This window comes from Humulus lupulus, chromosome 6 (genome assembly GCF_963169125.1).
Source record: "Humulus lupulus chromosome 6, drHumLupu1.1, whole genome shotgun sequence".
Lineage (NCBI taxonomy): Eukaryota > Viridiplantae > Streptophyta > Magnoliopsida > Rosales > Cannabaceae > Humulus > Humulus lupulus.
In genome coordinates this window covers 41,133,750-41,152,129 of record NC_084798.1, presented here as the reverse complement: position 1 = coordinate 41,152,129, position 18,380 = coordinate 41,133,750, and the positions used below count along the sequence as shown (strand labels likewise).

At 35.4% G+C, this 18,380-nt stretch overlaps 1 protein-coding gene and 1 non-coding gene across 2 annotated transcripts; one reads left to right on the top strand and one right to left on the bottom strand.

The window, feature by feature from the left end:
- Positions 1–11,995: 11,995 nt before the first annotated feature.
- LOC133783979 (basic blue protein-like) lies at positions 11,996–13,774 on the bottom strand. The gene is made up of 2 exons (XM_062223544.1): positions 13,039–13,774; positions 11,996–12,414 (listed from the first exon to the last, which is right to left on the bottom strand). Exons 1-2 carry the CDS (start codon positions 13,214–13,216, stop codon positions 12,215–12,217), a joined length of 378 nt encoding a protein of 125 aa, XP_062079528.1. The 5' UTR covers positions 13,217–13,774; the 3' UTR covers positions 11,996–12,214.
- A 3,663-nt stretch (positions 13,775–17,437) lies between these two features.
- Positions 17,438–17,525, top strand: TRNAS-GCU (transfer RNA serine (anticodon GCU)). The gene has a single exon. It is a non-coding gene; the product is annotated as a tRNA-Ser (tRNA).
- The last annotated feature ends 855 nt before the right edge of the window (positions 17,526–18,380 follow it).

The window sequence follows — 18,380 nt, the reverse complement described above, 5'->3', positions numbered from 1 at the left end:
GTTGTTGGGATGACTGGGAAGCTCGATGACGGGGGCAGAATTGGGAAACCGTGTGAGATAATAGAACTCGTCACCTCGCCCTCTCTGCTCCGGGCTAGCTTTGAGGCTGAAAAAGTATAGTATATCTGTCGGAGTGGGGACCTCACTCATGCTTCAAAAACAAATATTTCAGCCCCGCCAAAAGTCTAAGAATTTGAACGGCGCTGAAATGGAGCCAACTTCACGTAATTTAAAAAGTCCATGAAGTATTGGTCCAGGGGAAAGAAGGCCCCAGCCTTCAGATGCTCATCACTCCAAGCCGCGAAGTCATCTTGGAGAGGATAGCAACTCCGTTCCCCTTCAAACATAGGTCGGGCAAGGAGAGTCCCGATCCCGATCTCTATGTTGTGGCTCAACATGATTTTATTCACCCTCCATTGGGTCGTGATCTTTGATATGATACGTTCAGCCTTGAAGTAGGTGTTGGGGTCAACCACCAAATCCTTCTCCACCACCAGACCGAAGTGTGAGATGGGAGACTCTAGGGCGATCTTCTTCCCCTTGTTCTTCTACTGAGCGGACAAGCTTGATGCATTCTTCTTGGTGGTAGTTTTCTTTTGAGGAGCCATCAGATCGCCTAACGAACAGAACGACCTAGTTAGTAGGAAGACTATGACACGAAGTATGAAGGGGGGAATGCTTTACTTTTGTTATACAAGCTGAGGTTAGCCTCAGCCCCATCGCATGATCCCACGTGATACCCTAAGTTACACGCCTCGGTTTCCTAACACACCCTTGATATTTAGGGATCCGTGTGTCAAACTGCCAGACCACTACTTTCCTTGGGAGGCGGTTTAATGCAAAACAACCCAAAAAACGTAACCTCTAAGCTATCTGGTTCTAAACCTAAAACCCTTCATTTCCTTTATCCCCAAATGGGTATTCTTTAAATTAATGCACCATTAGGATTACCCAGATTCACCCAAAAAATTCCCATTTTTATGAACATCTTATTTCTAAAAACATTTTTGGATTCACCCGTCGAACCTAAGTCAAGACCTATTCCCTACAAACATTTAGAAGTAGCCTAACAATAACTACAGTGAATGTTACGGATGAACGTCGTAAAGAGCAGAAATTCCATAAAAAAAAGGAAGGGAAAAATTCTTCAAACAAAAAATGAGATACTTACAGTGTGTTCTTCGACGGTAAGTTGTAGAAGCGGTGACAGGATGCTCCTGGAAAGCTGCTGAGTGACTGGGTATGGTGAATGGTTTTTGGGGATTTCTAGGAAAGAAAAAAGGCTCGGAAGTGCAGAAGAGGAAAATTTTTAAATGAATGGTGGTGAAGTCTAAAACCTGACCATCTTTTTTATACGTAAATTGTGCAGATTAATCTGGGTCATCCAATTAGGTTAGTTCAAGATCCAAGGGTCAAGGTTAAATATACCAAATGGCGGAAAAAAAGTGACAAGACAATTATTGCCGTCCTCGAAACCCGAACAGGCGCCAATCACGGTACGCCATGTGTCCAATACTCGAGTAGTTGGCAGACATGGTTTTGTGTAACGGAAGTCTAAAAGCCCCTATTGTGTAGGTCAGAAAGTGACGACGTCATACACGAGCAGGAGCTTGGGAGGCAAATGTTGTACCCTAATTTCAACCCGAGTTTATTCACCCAGCTCGGGTACATCTAGCTAATAAATATACGGAGACGTAGCATGGGAGTGATATTTGATTGTTATGCACGTGGACATCTTGGGTTTTGTGTGGTCACCCGTCCCGTGGTGTTAGGAGCCCTGGGTCTAACCCGAGCAAGGGATATGAAGGTCATGAAGCGCGAGCTTAGGATATTAAAATAGCTATCTAAGCACGAGCTTCGGGGAGACAACTAGCTCATGGTAATTCTAATATATTGCATACCCGCGAATCCTCAGAGACTCGGGTCCTTTTATGCGTTTATTTATGACCAGGCTATCATATTTAATGTCCCAGATATTAGGAGAATATTTACTTTGTGATCAAATCATATCCCATTATAAATGGGAAGTATATGTATTAAGTGTAATAATTATGTAAATGCGTGATTGACTCACGTGGTTACCCAAACCTGTCTATGGAATTCCCTTATAAATACTGGGAATATTGGATAGGGAGGGGGACGATTATTGTGTATGACCAAAACTCTACCAAAATAGAGAGAGAAATAACAATAATAAAGACTCGTGGACTAGGTGAATTTTAACCACGTAAAAGATTTGTGTTCTTGTGAGTTCGTTTCATTTTTTATTACAGTTTATTACTAAGCACTAATCTACCTTATTATTTCTTAATACACTGTTGGCGAAAAACCACATCAACATATACAATACTACCATTACTGCAATTTTCGTTGCGCACTAAGAACGTTTCCTCATAGTTAGTCCACAAATTTATGGTGCTTCCATGTTTATTTTGTTAGAGGGTTAGAGATTTTTTAGAATCTCGCCAATTCTAGGAAAGTGTGGATGGTAGTCACGTTATTTGGTCTCATCCAATCTCTAACTGCCTCTATCTTTGTTAGAACGATCAAATCACTCTTGAAATATTGTAGCCTTAGAATATCATCTTCTTTAACCATAATTTACATTTCTTGAACTTGGCATACAATTGATGCTCTTTCAGCCTTTGGAGTATCAACATCATGTGTTCTTCATGGTTTTGCTTATATTGCGAATACACAAATATATCATAAAAAAAGATAATGACAAACTTCTTCAAAAAATATTTAAACACCTGATTCATCCCTATGAGTGGCACTTCATGAGGAACTTCCAGCTTGCCTCTTATTACAGTTCAGTTGGAGTTTGGGCTTTTCCTTTTTGTGGATATTATGGTGTATCTTTCATCATTGGTAAAGGTACGTAGATCAATCTCTTTGCGTCATTGGGTCATGGAATCTCTTGATTTTTTGTTTGGAATAGGGAGTGCATCTTTGGCCTTGTATCCTCACAGGCTTAACCTCCCACCCTTAACTAAATAATGGGTTGTGAGCTTCCAAACTACATTGCTCGTGCTCTCTTGTTAATACCTGGGTTTTCTCCACATCCATATGTATGGTTGTTTGACAAGAATCATGGGGCTCCATCTAAAAACCAATTGGTGATTAGTGGAGTTACACATGTTCTTATTAATGGTTCAATATTCTTACACTTATTCCATGTGGGACACCATAGTCTAATATCCCCCCTTAAGATGGTGGTGATTTTTTTCTCACCAATCTTGAACCACCCAATCAAAAGTGGCCCTTTTTTTTTCAGGTCACTTATTATTTTGGATCTCAAGTGTCTTTTCTCACTATGCAAATCTCGTGCGGCTTGCCTCTCTCTTTGGATCGGTGTTGATCGAATGCTCACTCGGGAATTGGCTCATGATACCATGACAAGAATCATGGGGCTCTATCTAAAAACTAATTGGTGATTAGTGGACTTACACATGTTCTTATTAATGGTTCAATATTCTTACACGTATTCCATTTAGGACACCATAGTCTAATACTGTTTATGTTGTTTAGTTGCACCCTGTCTTTACCCGCTAATTATTAAGTGAATACTTAGTTTAGGAAGAACTAAAGCATTTGTTCTTCCTTGGATCATGCATTTTCATTATTGTTGTTTCCAATCTTAGGTTTTTCATTCTCGGTTCTTTAGTTCCACATATCAACTTTGATTTTTAAAGCATGAGTTCGCCAAGTGTACCCACCTATTCTCTTTTTCCTCTCTTGGAAATTAAGAGTCCATGATTTTTGCAAGCTCTCAGCTAAGAGTTGGAATTAGGAGTCAGAGGAGTTCTTCATTGTTGCGGGATCTCATTCAGAGGAGTGGGATCTCCCACAAGCAGACAAGGGTTTTATACAGGAGGAAGAGTAATCTGCGTCAATAAAACTACAAGGTATCTCTTCGCCCTGTAGCTAGAAATGATCCATAACAATATCTACACATCATGAAGGTAGGATAACCATCACATATTCATTGTTAGCTTTCTCAAAAGCTAAGTAATTATGAAATTCCTTCTTGTTTAAAGTCTTTCCCAGGAATGGTGCCAAAATTTTAACACAAGTTTCTCATTAAATAAAATCAAAGCCAGATTACTATACATTCATAAGTGAGCGAGTTGAATTATTGAATGATTTAATTGTAAGAGAGGTTTGTGCTTAAGGATTGAGAAAATGATAGTGTTGTATTTCTTGTGCAAAAATATGAACCTTCTTCAAGTTGGGATTCATTCCCTATTTTAGGGATGGTGTCCTCCTTTTACGACCACGAGCCACTTTTCTACAAGAAAATTAAAAGAAATGAACATTGTTGTCTGGATTTTTCATCAACTACCAAAAATAAAGGGAAGAGTTGTTTGTGTGTAAATTTCTAAGGAAATATTTTATAAATAACCAAGGACATGGAATTAAATGCGCTAATAAATAAAACGAAACACGAAATTTATATTGGTTCAACCCAAAAAAGATGACCTACGTCCACTTTAGGCCATATTGATGAGGTATTATGACCTACGTCCACTTTAGGCATGTGATTTTTCTTGCTGGGCTTCGGCTCACGGGTGCTATGTAGTGCAGGTAAAGGGAAAAGAAAGCTGGACCATCCTTGAGTTGGAGAGCTTAGGTGACGATGTGTACATATGCAGTTGCTCGACCGCCACGGCCGAGGTTTGAAGGAAAGGAACCAGGGCTAAACCCTGTTTTGCCGCTTAGATTGGCTGGTTGTAAATATTTTGTTGTAATAAACCTTTAAATTATATTTTTGGGATCCCAATGTATACAGTAAATGTTCCAGTGAGACGTTATATCTTAACTGAAATTTTTAATCCCTAAACTGTTTGTAATGTGCACCGTAACGGTCCTTGGAGTTGGGGCATTACACAGATATTAGAAGACATGCTGAGGGCATGTGTACTGGACTTTGGTGGGTCTTGGAGCAAGTATCTACCTTTGATAGAGTTCTCCTACAACAACAGTTACCAGTCTACCATTGGAGTTGCACCTTATGAGATGCTGTATGGTAGGAAGTGCAGATCTCCCAATTAATTGGGATGAGATAGGTGAAAGGATATACTTGGGTCCTGAGGCAGTTCAGAGGACCAGTGAAGCCATTGAGAAGATTAGAGCCCGGATGCTCGCTTCTCAGAGTAGACAGAAGAGCTATGTAGATCCCAAGCGCAGGAACGTGGAGTTCCAAGTGGGAGACTATGTCTTTCTTAGAGTCTCACCTTGGAAAGTGGTGAGAAGGTTTGGGAAGAAGGGCAAGCTGAGCCCCAGATTTGTGGGTCCATTTGAGATCCTGGAGAGGATTGGTCAGGTGGCTTACAGATTAGCTTTGCCTCCGGCGATGTTTACCATGCATAATGTGTTTCATGTATCTGGTGTGAATCATATTATGAGTTATGAAGATCTGGAGCTTGAGCCAGATCTCTCCTTTGAGGAGCAGCCAGTTTAGATACTTGATCGGAAAGATAAGGTCCTCAGGAATAAGACGATACCTTTGGTTAAGGTATTGTGGAGGAACAGCAAGGTCGAGGAAGCGACCTAGGAGCTGGAGTCAGATATGCAGAGTCAGTATCCCGAGCTGTTCAGGTAAATTTCGAGCACGAAATTTCTGTAAGGAGGGGATAGTTGTAATGCCCGAATCCTCCGATGTCGTTTAATGGCAGGATTAGTAGGCTGGAAGGGCCATAACTGTTTAATTATGCCATTAAATGATAATATGCATGTTTATATGAATTATATTATAATATGATGTTATATGCATGCATGTGGGTCCACATTCAAATCTTATGATATTTTGATAATTTGGCCTGTTAAGGGTATATTTGTATATTTGGGTGCATATTGTGATTTGTGCATGAGATCCCATTATTATGGAGATATATTTGAGCTATTCGGCATGAGACGGTCCTATATAATGGATTAGTGGTTTTGTCATAACGGGGTCAATTATTAGGTAATAAGAGTGTTTGTTTGATGATAAATTGGGAGTTATTGAGATCAGGGTGAAATTCTGAAAGTTTTGACTATAATGTCCCCGAGGGTGTTTTTGGGACCCCGAGCACTAGGTTTTATTTGAGGTTACTTAAGCTTGAAGTAGCTTGTCAGATAGAACGTACGTTAGAAAACTTCTCGTTCTCTTCTCGTAGTTCATTTTAACCATTCGAAGCCTTTTAGAAGAAATCTCGAGTTCTAGGAGTCGGAATCAAGCGAGGATCGAGGCATAGCGATCCTAGGAAAGATTAGAAGCTTCTTGATCGAAGGATTTGACGAGAAACAACCTAATTGAAGGTAATCTAAGTTTAAAGTTTTGAGTTTTTAGAGTTTCTAAGCTTTGAATTGGACTTTGTAAACCGTTGAGTTTTTGGTTTGATTGAACCTTGGGTTTTGATGGTTTTGGGCCATTGGGAAGCTTGTGAACTTTGGTTTGATGATTTGGTAATGTTTGGACATGATTTTGGAGGCCTTGGGATGTTGGAGGACGAGTTTGGGCATGTTCTGGGTTGGGTACCGCGACCCTGTTCTTGGAGAGCTGCGGGCCTAGCTCGATGAAGTAGGTGGAGGAAATTGCCCTTGCTGGGTGCCGCGGCCCTAGCTCGATGAATTAGGTGGAGGAAATTGCCCTTGCTGGGTACCGCGACCCTTGATGTAGGGCGCTGGGGCCCTTGTTTCAGAGGTGGCTGGGGGCCGCGGCCCAAGGTACCAGGGCCGCAGCCCTTGGGCAGGGTTGAGCTTGTTTGTGTGTTTTGACCCCAGGAACATAGTTTTAGGCCTCGGGATTGTTCGTACTACATGGATTAGTTTGGATTGATGTCCCGGAGGCTAGATTTTGGTTTAGGAACCTATGTTGATCATTTTTATTGATGATGTCCCATGTTTCGTTATGACTAGGTGGCCGCTAAAGGACTAAAAGTTGATCGTTCTCAAGGGTCGTTCTTTTATCCATTCTAGCTCGAATCTGAGGTAAGAAAACTGCACCCTGTGTATATATGACATGCGTATTTGTTATTGAGGCATGTTGGTTGATAAATGTGGACATGGATTGCATATTAAATGCTAGTGAATGTTGCTTACTTGTATATGGCACTGACTAGTCAGGGACACTGACCTAAGAGTCAGAAATGGCATAAGCGTCCTGAACGCAGGGTAGAATGAAGATTAGATCTAATCGATATCAGCATGGAATGGCTCTAAGGCATTAATGCTGGACCAACCCTAAGGTCGATGAAACTTATAAGAGCTTGGCTAGTCTAAGAATAGTTACTTAGAGCCAGGGCCTGAGGCCCAGGTGACCGCTTGTCACATGGCTAGGGAACGATGTTCCAGGGTTATGACTCTATGGTCATGGGGAAGGTTATGTCGGTGACCAGTCACCATGCACCTATCCTATTTAAGCTAATGAAAGGTTCACTTACCTGTTAAGCCCCAGTGACTCTATCGTCACAAGGCTGAAGGGAGCTATTCCCAATTTAGTGACTTTTGCAACTGTCACATATCTGTTTTGGACTGATAGTCCTGTATGATTATTATTATCATTGTTGATATTATATCATGGTATATTGTGTTTTCTTGTTGGGCCTCGGCTCATGGGTGCTATATGGTGCAGGTAAAGGGAAAGAAATTCTCACCCAGCCTTGAGTGGAGAGCTTAGGTGGTGATGTGTACATATGCGGTCGCTTAACCACCACGACCAAGGAGTTCTCGTAGGAACTAGGGGGTTTACCCTATTTTTCCGCTTAGGTCGGCGGGTTTGTAAATTTGAAACAGTAGTGACCACTTTGAGTTGTAAATAACTTGTAAATGTTTTGATAAGCTCATGAGCAGTTATACACTTAATACAATATATCCTTTCCTTTTTATTGTTTTTCCACCTTAACCTATTAATAACACTTAGAGCACGTTTTTAACCAAAGGACTCGGGTAGCGAGTCAAATTTCTGGTTCACCGTAACTGTTCTAGGGTAACCAGGGCGTTACATGGGTACTTGTGTAGCTTATAGTTCCATAATGGTGGTTAGGTGAATCCTAACATTTTCCAAATGGTTGTTCTCCTATTTGTACGGTGGCTAACATTTTTGCAAACTATTCTATGCATTAATCTTTCATACTTATTCTTGCATCTTTCATGTGGTACTAGATAACACCATTCATGTGGCTCCAGCTTGATTGAAATTATGTGAATGAAACTTATTTCTACCATTTCTTGTACCTCTCCCTCTTCTTCTTGATCTCATGTCACGCCTTCACAATCTTCTTCTTCTTCTTTGCCTCCTATTTCAACTCTTCTACTCCCTTCCTACTACCTTTTCCTTTCCCTCTGTCCTTTTTCCTCATTTCTTTTATTCCTCATCCTCTCTTTCCTTTATCCCCTCTATTTAGTTTTTGATTTGGAATTTATTGATGAGAATACCATTCTACCAACCAAAAATTATCACCATATGGTTCTGTTGAGTGAAAGATGCTAGTATACATTTTGAGCCATCACATATACAAAAACTTCAAAATACCTAGAATGGAAATCGATCAACCATGCTTCAAATGTTTCTAGTCTTAAAATCCCCACATATGTGACAACTTGTACTTCGTCCACATCATTATAAACTTATTGTGTGAAAATAGGATTATAGATTGAATCTTAAACTTGATGGTTCTATTGTTTATGATAAAGCCCGTTTGTTGCAAAAGGGTACCACCAAACAGTGAGTCTTGACTATCGAGAGACATTTACTTCAGTTATTTAAGATCCATATAGTTTCTTAACTAAAAATCTCTCATAGATAGACTATTCATCAACTCGACCTTCAAAATCCATTCCTTAATGGGAATCTTCTCGAGGATGTCTTTATGGAACAACCCAAAGAGTTTATTGATGCTCAACATCTTGAATTTGCTTGCAAACTTACCAAGTCTCTTTATATGGCTTAAAAAAATCTCCTCGTGATTGATTTACTAAACTTAGTATAGTTTTATTAAGTCGTGATTTATTGGTTCATAGGTAGACAACCCTATATTTATTTCTCATTCCTTTCACAAAGTTCTTGTAGTTCTGTTCTTTGTGTACAAGTGATAGTTGAAGTGATAGTTGAAGTGCTAGTGAATATTGTGCCTTTCTTGGTCCTAATCTTGTCTTATGGTCCTCATCAAAGAAAAAGGTCGTGTCTCACTCCAGTAGAAAATTAGAATCTCATGCTCTTGCTAATTTTGTTCTTGAAGTTGATTGTATTGAATCCATTCTACATGAGCTTTAGTGTGAGCAATACTGCGCGATAGTGTGAACAATATTTTTCTCTCTAGCAACCCAATTATGTGTGCTTCTACTAAGCATGTGGAGATTGATTACCATTTGTCTCGAGAATGGTTGCCAACAATATCCTTCTTGTATAGCATACACCATTTGATGATTAACTTGTCGATTGCATACAACAATATTTTTCTCTCTAGCAACCTAATTATATACATGCACAGATAGTGATTTAATTACAAAATCTAGGAATATATATTTGCATACTTAGAGCTAATGTTTATATATTTATCGCTAATAAACTCGAGGCTAGCTTCAATAAGTTAAGTAGGCCCTCGTATTACTACTATGCATGTGGTCACATCAGCCAACCGTTTAAAAAATGAATGGAATACAACAGAAGGGACACTTTTTCAATGGTTACTTTAATTTGGGAGGAATTTTACCACACAAAAAGGTTTGAGTGGCAAGACTCTATAAGTTCCATCATTCTGGGATAAAAGCCTATTTGTCCTAAAAAATTTGTGTCGGTGAAAATTTTACTTTTTAAGAATTTTAATGAGATTTTGTTATGTGTAATATAACAATTATTTTCTTGCAATTTTTTTGTATCGATATATTTGGGGTTTGTTATTTTTTATCCTTTTTCATCTAATCATTATTTGTATTATTTTTTTTCTTTAACAATATTTTGGTAGGATTTTAGATCAAAGCTTTAGACTTGGATGTCGGTCACTATGAGGGTGTTTGACTCATTAACTGAAACACTGTTTTTTTTGTTTTTAAAACATAAAAACTGTTTTATGAAAAAAAGTAGGTGTGTTTGGCATTGTTTCCAGAAAATAATTTTTAAAAATAAAGTTACGAAAAATAGAAAATTTTGAGAACAACAAAAAATTGTTTTTAGTTGTTCTCAAATTTTTTTTGCCAATTTTTTTTCTCACATAACATTTTTAATTATTATTATCTCACATTACTTTCTCTTTCATTAATTTATCTCTCATCACTTTTTCTTTCCTCACTTTCTGTAACATCACTCTCTCTCATCATTTTTTATCGCCTTATTTTCTCTCTCATCACTGATTATCTCATTATTTTATCTCTCATCACTTCTTATATCTTCATTTCCTCTCTTCTCATTTTTTCTATCTCACCATTTCTCTCTCTCATCACTTTATCTCTCATTTTTTTTCTTGCATCAATTTCTCTCCTCAATTTTTATACCTCAAAATTTCTCTCCTTATTTTTCATTATTTTTTCTTCCACATTATTTTATCTCATTATTTATTACAAACTTTTAAAAGATTTTTCTCTTTATAAACATATTTATTAATTTTTTATTTAAGATTTTCTGTAAAAAAAATAAAACTAAAATATTATTTTAAGAAAATATTAACCAAATACATGTTTTTTTTTTTAAAACTACAAAAACTATTTTCTGTTCTCATTTCTGAAACACAATTTTGAAAACAAAAAACTGAAAACAATGTCAAAAAGACCCTATGGGTTTGTTTGGTATTGTTTTTTGTTTTCAAAGTTGTGTTCTCAGAAATGAGAATAGAAAACAGTTTTTGTAGTTTTCAAAAAACAAGAGGTGTTTGATTAATGCTTTCTAAAAACAATTTGTCGGTTTTATTTTTTTATATCTTCAATAAAAAATTAACAAAGAGAAAAATCTTTTAAAAGTTTGTAATAAATAATGAGAAAAAATAATTTGAAAGAAAAAATGATGAAAAATAAGGAGAAATTTTTTGAAGAAACAGAAATTGAGAAGAGAGAAATTGATCCAAGAAAAAATGAGAGAGAAGGTGATGAGAAAGAAAGTGAAGAGAGAGAAGTGAGTAGAGAGAGAAAATGAAGATATATTAAGCGATTAGAGAGAAAATGAAGATATATTAAGTGATGAAATATAAAATGATGACATAATAAGTGATGCAAGAAAAAATAAGGAGATATGAAATAATGAAAGAGAAAATGAAAAGAAAGAAAGTGAGAAGAAAGAAAGTGAGAAGAAAGAGAAAATAAGTAGAAAGTGATGAGAGAGAAAGTAATGTGAGAGAAAGTGAAGAAAATAAAATAATGTGATAATAAATTATGTTAGATAATAATAATTAAAAAAATTATCTGAAAAAAAAATAGACAAAAATTTTTTGCGAACAACAGAAAATAACTTGTTGTTCTCAAAATTTTTCTGTATTTTGTAACTTTGTTTTTAAAAATTATTTTATGAAAATAATGCCAAATACCCCGGCTGGTTTAACTTTTAAAAACAAAAAACAGATCTTTACTAGAGGTGTCAAACCCCCTCTATGTTTCTCTATTTCCTTGAGTTATCATTCTCAATTTTTTTAAAAATATTTATTTTGAAATTAATATGATAATAGGATACTACGTACTGTATATTGGTCATCATTAGTATTATAATGGGAAAAACCGCGTGTTGTTGTTTTATTTATTAACAAAATATGGTGCAAGTAATTTACTACTAATAATTATGAGAGAGAAGCACGAAGAAAGTACTCATTCTTTAATTTCGAACTAAAATAATGAATTCGTGGTCACTACTAAGACAAGACTGAGTCTCTCATAGTGTGGCCGATCTCTCACGTGTTATTTCGCAAACTCATTACCTTATAACGATGATATGTTCAATATATGAAACATTTTATTTAGATATAAAGTCAGAGTCGTAGTACTCGTAGAATCAAACAACTTATTTTATTCAACTCACAAATCCCAAAACAGCAATTAGCATTGAACCTAGAACATCATATATATTATTACTTTACTACAACACCACATATAAAAATGTAATGTCAACACTAACTAGTACCAAAACTAGTATGGCACACCGTAGATTTGGGTTGAGAAGATATAATAATCAGCTAGGGAAGAGGGACATAAGATAAAAGCTTTATTAATAATAATTATTTTGTCCCACCATGTAGTGATTATCTAGAGTCTACAGTGCAGTCACGGCAATTTTCATGCCAGATTTGCAGTGCTGAGGGAGATTGCAAATGAAGAAGTTGGGGCCTTTCTTGAGCTTGATACGATCTTTTCCACTTCTAAACACTTTGGAACCCTTTGGAGTCATGCAGCTCTTGTAACCGGCATTGTTAACAGCCACCACATTGTGTGCTCTCTTGTCGTAAATGAACACTGAAACACAATTTTATTTCAAAGCCTTAGTTCGACAAACTAACTTTAATTATATCCTATCTTAATATAATTTCAAATAGAAATTTATTAAAAATATATAAAAACTCATTTTAATATTATATGTATTTTGTTGTTTGTTGTTGTGGTATTCTATCAAATAATATTTGCTTAAGAAATTTAGACTCAATGTATACATAAAAAGATAGGATTCAATTATATTAGAATTAGGGTGGGTATATTTACTAGATCTAAAATTTTATAGATAGAATTAAAGATTTATAATAGTATATGCTACTTATTTTATTCAAAGATCAGTATGTAATAATTTAAAAAAAAAAAAGTGTCATTATATATTAATTATTAGGGTATAATTTCTTCATATCCAATTCATTAATACTACTAATATCTCCTCTCCTTTCACTTAGACGACTCCTCCGTCCTAGCTACCAACTACTAAAAATGGTCTATATATAATAGTTGTAATAATATCATAGTATTTTTCATCAAGATAATGGCATAGTATTTTTGGTCAAAAGTGTAACTCGGTTATATTTTTTACTAGAAAAAATAAAAAATATCAAGTATGTAAGTTGGTATTATGCTTGGTACGTATGAGATACTAACCAAGTGTGTCACCAGCTTTAAAGTGCTTTCCTTTAGGCCAACGAGAAACGTTAAAGGTCCAACCACGAGAACCGCCGACGGTGTAGGTGGCAGCACGAACTAACTCGGAGTGGCCGATCAGCACCAACAACAGCACCAAAGCTGCTGTGGTCATTGCACTGACCCTTCCCTGAGCCATTTGTTCTTCTGTGTGGCCTTGAATAAGAGAAAATTTAGCTTGAATGGAGAAAACAAAGGTATAGATATGGGTGATATTTCAACTGGGAAATGAGCCCTTTTAAATAGGAGTTTGGTCCTAGATTTAAGGGACCCAAGCATGTGTTTGTTTGAACGAGAAGGACAGAAATATAAATCTAGGGCCTGATATGATGTTGATATAAATTATTCTGAATTGTCTCGGTATTTTGTTATTTTTCTTTTTAAGTTTTGAATATTTGGGAATATTTTTTTATGTTGGAGAATATTAAATTGTGGTGTTAGTTTGCCTTTTTTTTTTCTTTCCTTTTTTAGAATGAGATGAAATAAAATGTTTTTAATTAGTTTTCTTATTAAATTATAAAAATTTTGATAACAAAACCGAAAAACATGTTCAGTAAGTTAATATCATTTTTAATTTTTCAAAATTTTAATTAAAATTTACCAAATTTTGAAAACACAATTTTCATACTTTTAAAAAAAATTTACACCTATTTTTATTTCTGCCCTCTCAAGCTCGTGCACATAGAGCTTTCTTAAGCTCAATGGATTCTCATAGCTCTCTCCAAGCTTTCTTCAGGTACACCACTCTCTTATTTCTCTGATCTCTTTCATGGTCTCTCCCTCATATGTTTTCTTCTTCTTCCCTTTTTTTTTTTTCTCAATCTCTTTTTCTCATTTTGTGGGATTAGGCCTTGTGATTTTCCTCCATTTTCTCTCTTGTCCAATGCACTTGACAAAAGGCTTGATCGTCATACCCTCTCTGTGCTCATTGCTCTCTGTGATTTGGGTCTCAACTCTAAGGCTTTGATTGTTGTCGTTAAGGAACTTTGAACAGGTATTATATTCAATATTTTTCTCAAAAAATCAGTCTCTCTCAAACATGTACCATTTAGTCTTACTATTCGATTCCCATCTCTTTATATGCTTATGAAAATGTGTATAATATGTTTTCAAAATATTTCTTTATGAATGGTTCATGGTCTTTACTATAGCATCTTTCTTTTTCTCTATAATGCTAATTTTTAAATTGGGGTTTTCATTTCTATTTATTCGTAACTGAGCTAGTGTTTGGTTTAACTTGTTTAATGGTGTAGATCAATGCAAGACGAGGATTTATATTTGGTTTAAGTGGTTTGCATATAGAGAAGGCTAGATATGATATTAATATAATTAGTATTACTTTGGAAGTGTAGTTGGCATTTTCTAGGTCGTAATGCCTTTATATGGTTAAGTTATACTATGTCTTGTATATCAGATTCTCTTCTTGTAGATATAGATTTATATAAAATAAAAGCCTCAACATCAGAAGTTTGAAGCATTCATTGTTAAAGTTTTACAATTTTCTCTCTGCTTTGAAAACTGTTCCTCTTCAATAAAATGTAGAATATGCTGCATATTTTTTTTCTGAAAAAGATCAGTTTAAACCAAACAGTTTCTCTTCAATAAAATGTAGAATATGATGCTTTGAATGTGCATGTACTACTAGTTTTGTTCTATATTGATTATACACTTCATCAAATTGTTAAAGTATTGGGAAAAACTTATACATGATCTTTATTTATTTTCATGTATATCTAATATTAAACAAATTAATACGAGATAGCCTAAAACATGTTTCTTAAATTGAATTCAAAGAGAAACAAAGAATAGAATACTTACAGTATACACAGCGGAATTAAAGAGTCATTCCTTCAGTTTCTCTAACTCTTGTATCCTCTCTGTCGCAGAGTATTATCAAGAAACTAAACCGATCTTCTATTTTCTTCACAATCTTCCAATATATCCTTAGAATCACCTAGACTAGTGTGGGCAATTCTCAACACTTGAGATAGATATAGAGAGAAGAAGAGAAAATAACAAAGAGACTTAGAAAATGACTTGTGTTTAGAGAGAATCTAAAACTATCAGAAAACCAGTGATTAAACTTATCTGTCGTCTCAGAAATCTTAACTGATGACTTCTCTCTAAGCATTCCTTTTATAGACTCAATTAGGCCATTTAATTGAATTAAAAAATCAATAAAATAATAGCAATTTTAAAGCCCTAGATCAAAATTATCATGGGCTATATACCCGTGAAATTTCTGATTTGATTATAAGCCCATTGGACTTAAAATCAAAGCTTGTATTATTTTCTATTGATTTAATTAATTAAATAATTATTTAAATCCTTTATCAAATTAATTATTTATAATTTGAACATTGATTTAAACTAATTTATTAATTTAGATACCAATTTATCTTAATTAATAAATCTGTCATAATTTCTCTTTTCTTCTCAAAATTATACAACTCTCTGAAACTATCCAAAATTGACATGGTCAACTTTGATAATTCTAATTGATGATTAAATCAATTAATTGAGACTATCTAGATGATTTTATCCAAGGTACAATGGGGACCATGGGCCTATGAAATTAAGCTCCAATAAGTTATCGTAAATCTAACAAATAAATTTACTAACTTATTAATTCCTCGTGACTCCACTATAGACTCGAAATTGCACTCTTGAATTCATAGAATGCTCTATAACAAATATAAATACGCTATTAATTATTCATTGTTACAACCATAATTGTCACTCAATCCTCTATAGACGGTCTACAATGATATAGAACTAAAATACCGTTTTACCCCTCATTGTATGTTATCCTTAAAAGACTTATGTTGACCGTGTTTTTGGCTAACGTGTAGACGTAAAAACGACAAAAAACTTCAAGAGAAATAAACGACACATACGATTTTTATAGTGGTTCAGCCCCAATGTGTTGGTAATAGCCTAATCCACATAGAGTTATGATTATGGATCTACACTCAAGATCAAATGAACCTGAGCCAACTGAGTTTCTTCAGTGCAAATTACAAGAATACAAGAATTCTCTCCAGATACAATTACTCTCTCTCTAGAAAATCAGAATCTGAATCAAAGTCCTTTTTATGATGCCATAAGCCTTGTATTTATAGGCTCAAGATCGTACAGATGATGTCCCCCATAATCGGGATATTTTGTTATTCTCACTATATTTAATCTACAATAATATTCAAAATATAACGATACACTATATTCATGGGATAAACTGAGAGATTCCCGCGTAAGCCAAGACTGATTCTTGTTGAAGCCGTTTCTGGGATCTCTTGCGTAGCCCTGCTCTGTCTAGTCGATCCATATCACATTCAGGCTGGTCGACCCAACCTTCACTGGGCGGTCACGCACCTGACTGGGTAGACATGCACCTGGGTGGGCAGACATGCACTTGGCTGGGCAGACATGCACTTGACTGGTCGGCCAAGGTCATGCTTGGGCAGACAAACATGTGACTGGTCGGACATGGTCATGACTGGTCGGACATGGTCATGACTGGTCGGCCAAGGTCTTGCCTGGCCAGACAAACATGTGACTGGTCGGCCAAGGTCATGCCTGGGCAGACAAACATGTGACTAGTCGGACAAGGTCATGCCTGGTCGGTCATGACACTTGACTGGCCAGTCAAAATGCTTCACTGGTCTACCGGGTCACTTCTAAGCCAGATCACCCAACCATTCCATGCCATTTGTCATTTCTATTGCCACGTCATCGTTTTCAAATTTTGGGGATAACATTTGCCCCCCAAGTTTATTATATGATGCTCTCACATAATAAACATTTTTCTCCACAGCTCACGGCATAATAAAACAAATCTAACTATTCATCTTCCCGCCCATGCAACAGACCACGACTCCACAGCAGACCACGATCACTGCAATTAACTGCTCATAGTCATGGGGATAAAAAATATCTAAGGAATTCCAAGGCTCCAAAAATAAGTGGCAATTCCCACTTTTTTCCTTTAAATAGACCTTCACATTATGTTAGATATACATTATGTTTAATATAATAATAAGCATTTGTGTTTTCAAATTTAATTTTTAATAAATAATTAAAATTTGATTTGTTTTTGTTGGAATAAAAGAGGCCCGGCCCAGCTAGGTATTGACCAGGCCAAGCCGTGGAAAGAATAAGGTTTCTTTGGAAAAAATCAAAGAAAAGAGGTATTTTTTTGTATTTTATGTCTTAATTCTTATTTGTATATTAATATTTTTTATATAGTTATATTTCTATATTGAAAAAAAAATAAGAATAATTACTATGTTCCATAAGCCAAAACAAAATAAGGCTTTAAAAAAACCCTTCTTATTATGTATATATATTTTTTTCATTTGGGGGAGAGATGGCTGAGTGGACTAAAGCGTCGGATTGCTAATCCGTTGTATGAATTTTTTGTACCGAGGGTTCGAATCCCTCTCTTTCCGTTTTCGTCAATAACTTTGTATTTCCTTTCGAATTTTTCGCGAGTTCCTTTTTTTAGTTATTTTCTATAGTTATAGTTAAAAATGGGAAATAGCTAAAATCCTACTAAGAACTTTTTAAAATCAAGCAAAAAAAAACAAAAAAAACCTCTTTATTTTTTATTCTTCACGTCCAGGATTACGCCCCAGATCATTAGATAGGAATCCAAAGATGAATAGAGAGACAAAGAATATTACTACCGTGTAAACAAATATTTTTAGAGTAAGCATTAAACAATCTCCAAGATTCTTTTTTTAGGAAAAAAGAGAATAGATTCTCTATTTGTATTTTATACCGCATACCCTACTTTTTTCTATTTTTATTTTGATACCAATTAAGACTAGAAATAGAAAAGAATTTTCAAAAAAGTTTTTTAAAATACTTTTTAATACAAAGTGGAGTTTTTGTTCATTACCAAAAATTTTCTTTCATACCCACAATTAGACATTGTGGAAGACTTCAAGAGGTCTTGCAATGGAAAAAGACCAGAATAAGGAAGTGAAATGGGGTGTTCCCGATTTATTACAGCTATACCAGTCTGATCTTATCATATCTATAATTTTTTTGTTTTCAAATAAACGATGAATTTGTCTAGCACAGTATTAAAAATCTTAGCGAAAACTTACAGCGGCTTGCCAAACAAAAGCTAATAGAAAAAATAGAAGAGGGATTACTGGCATAAAATCCACGATTGGATTTAAAAAAGCGTAAGCCTCGGGCAATTTGGCGATGAAAAAACTACTTGAAGAAAGGGAAAAATTAAGACAGATACAGATCAAACTAAATATGTTAAGCATAACAAACATTTTATTCTTGAG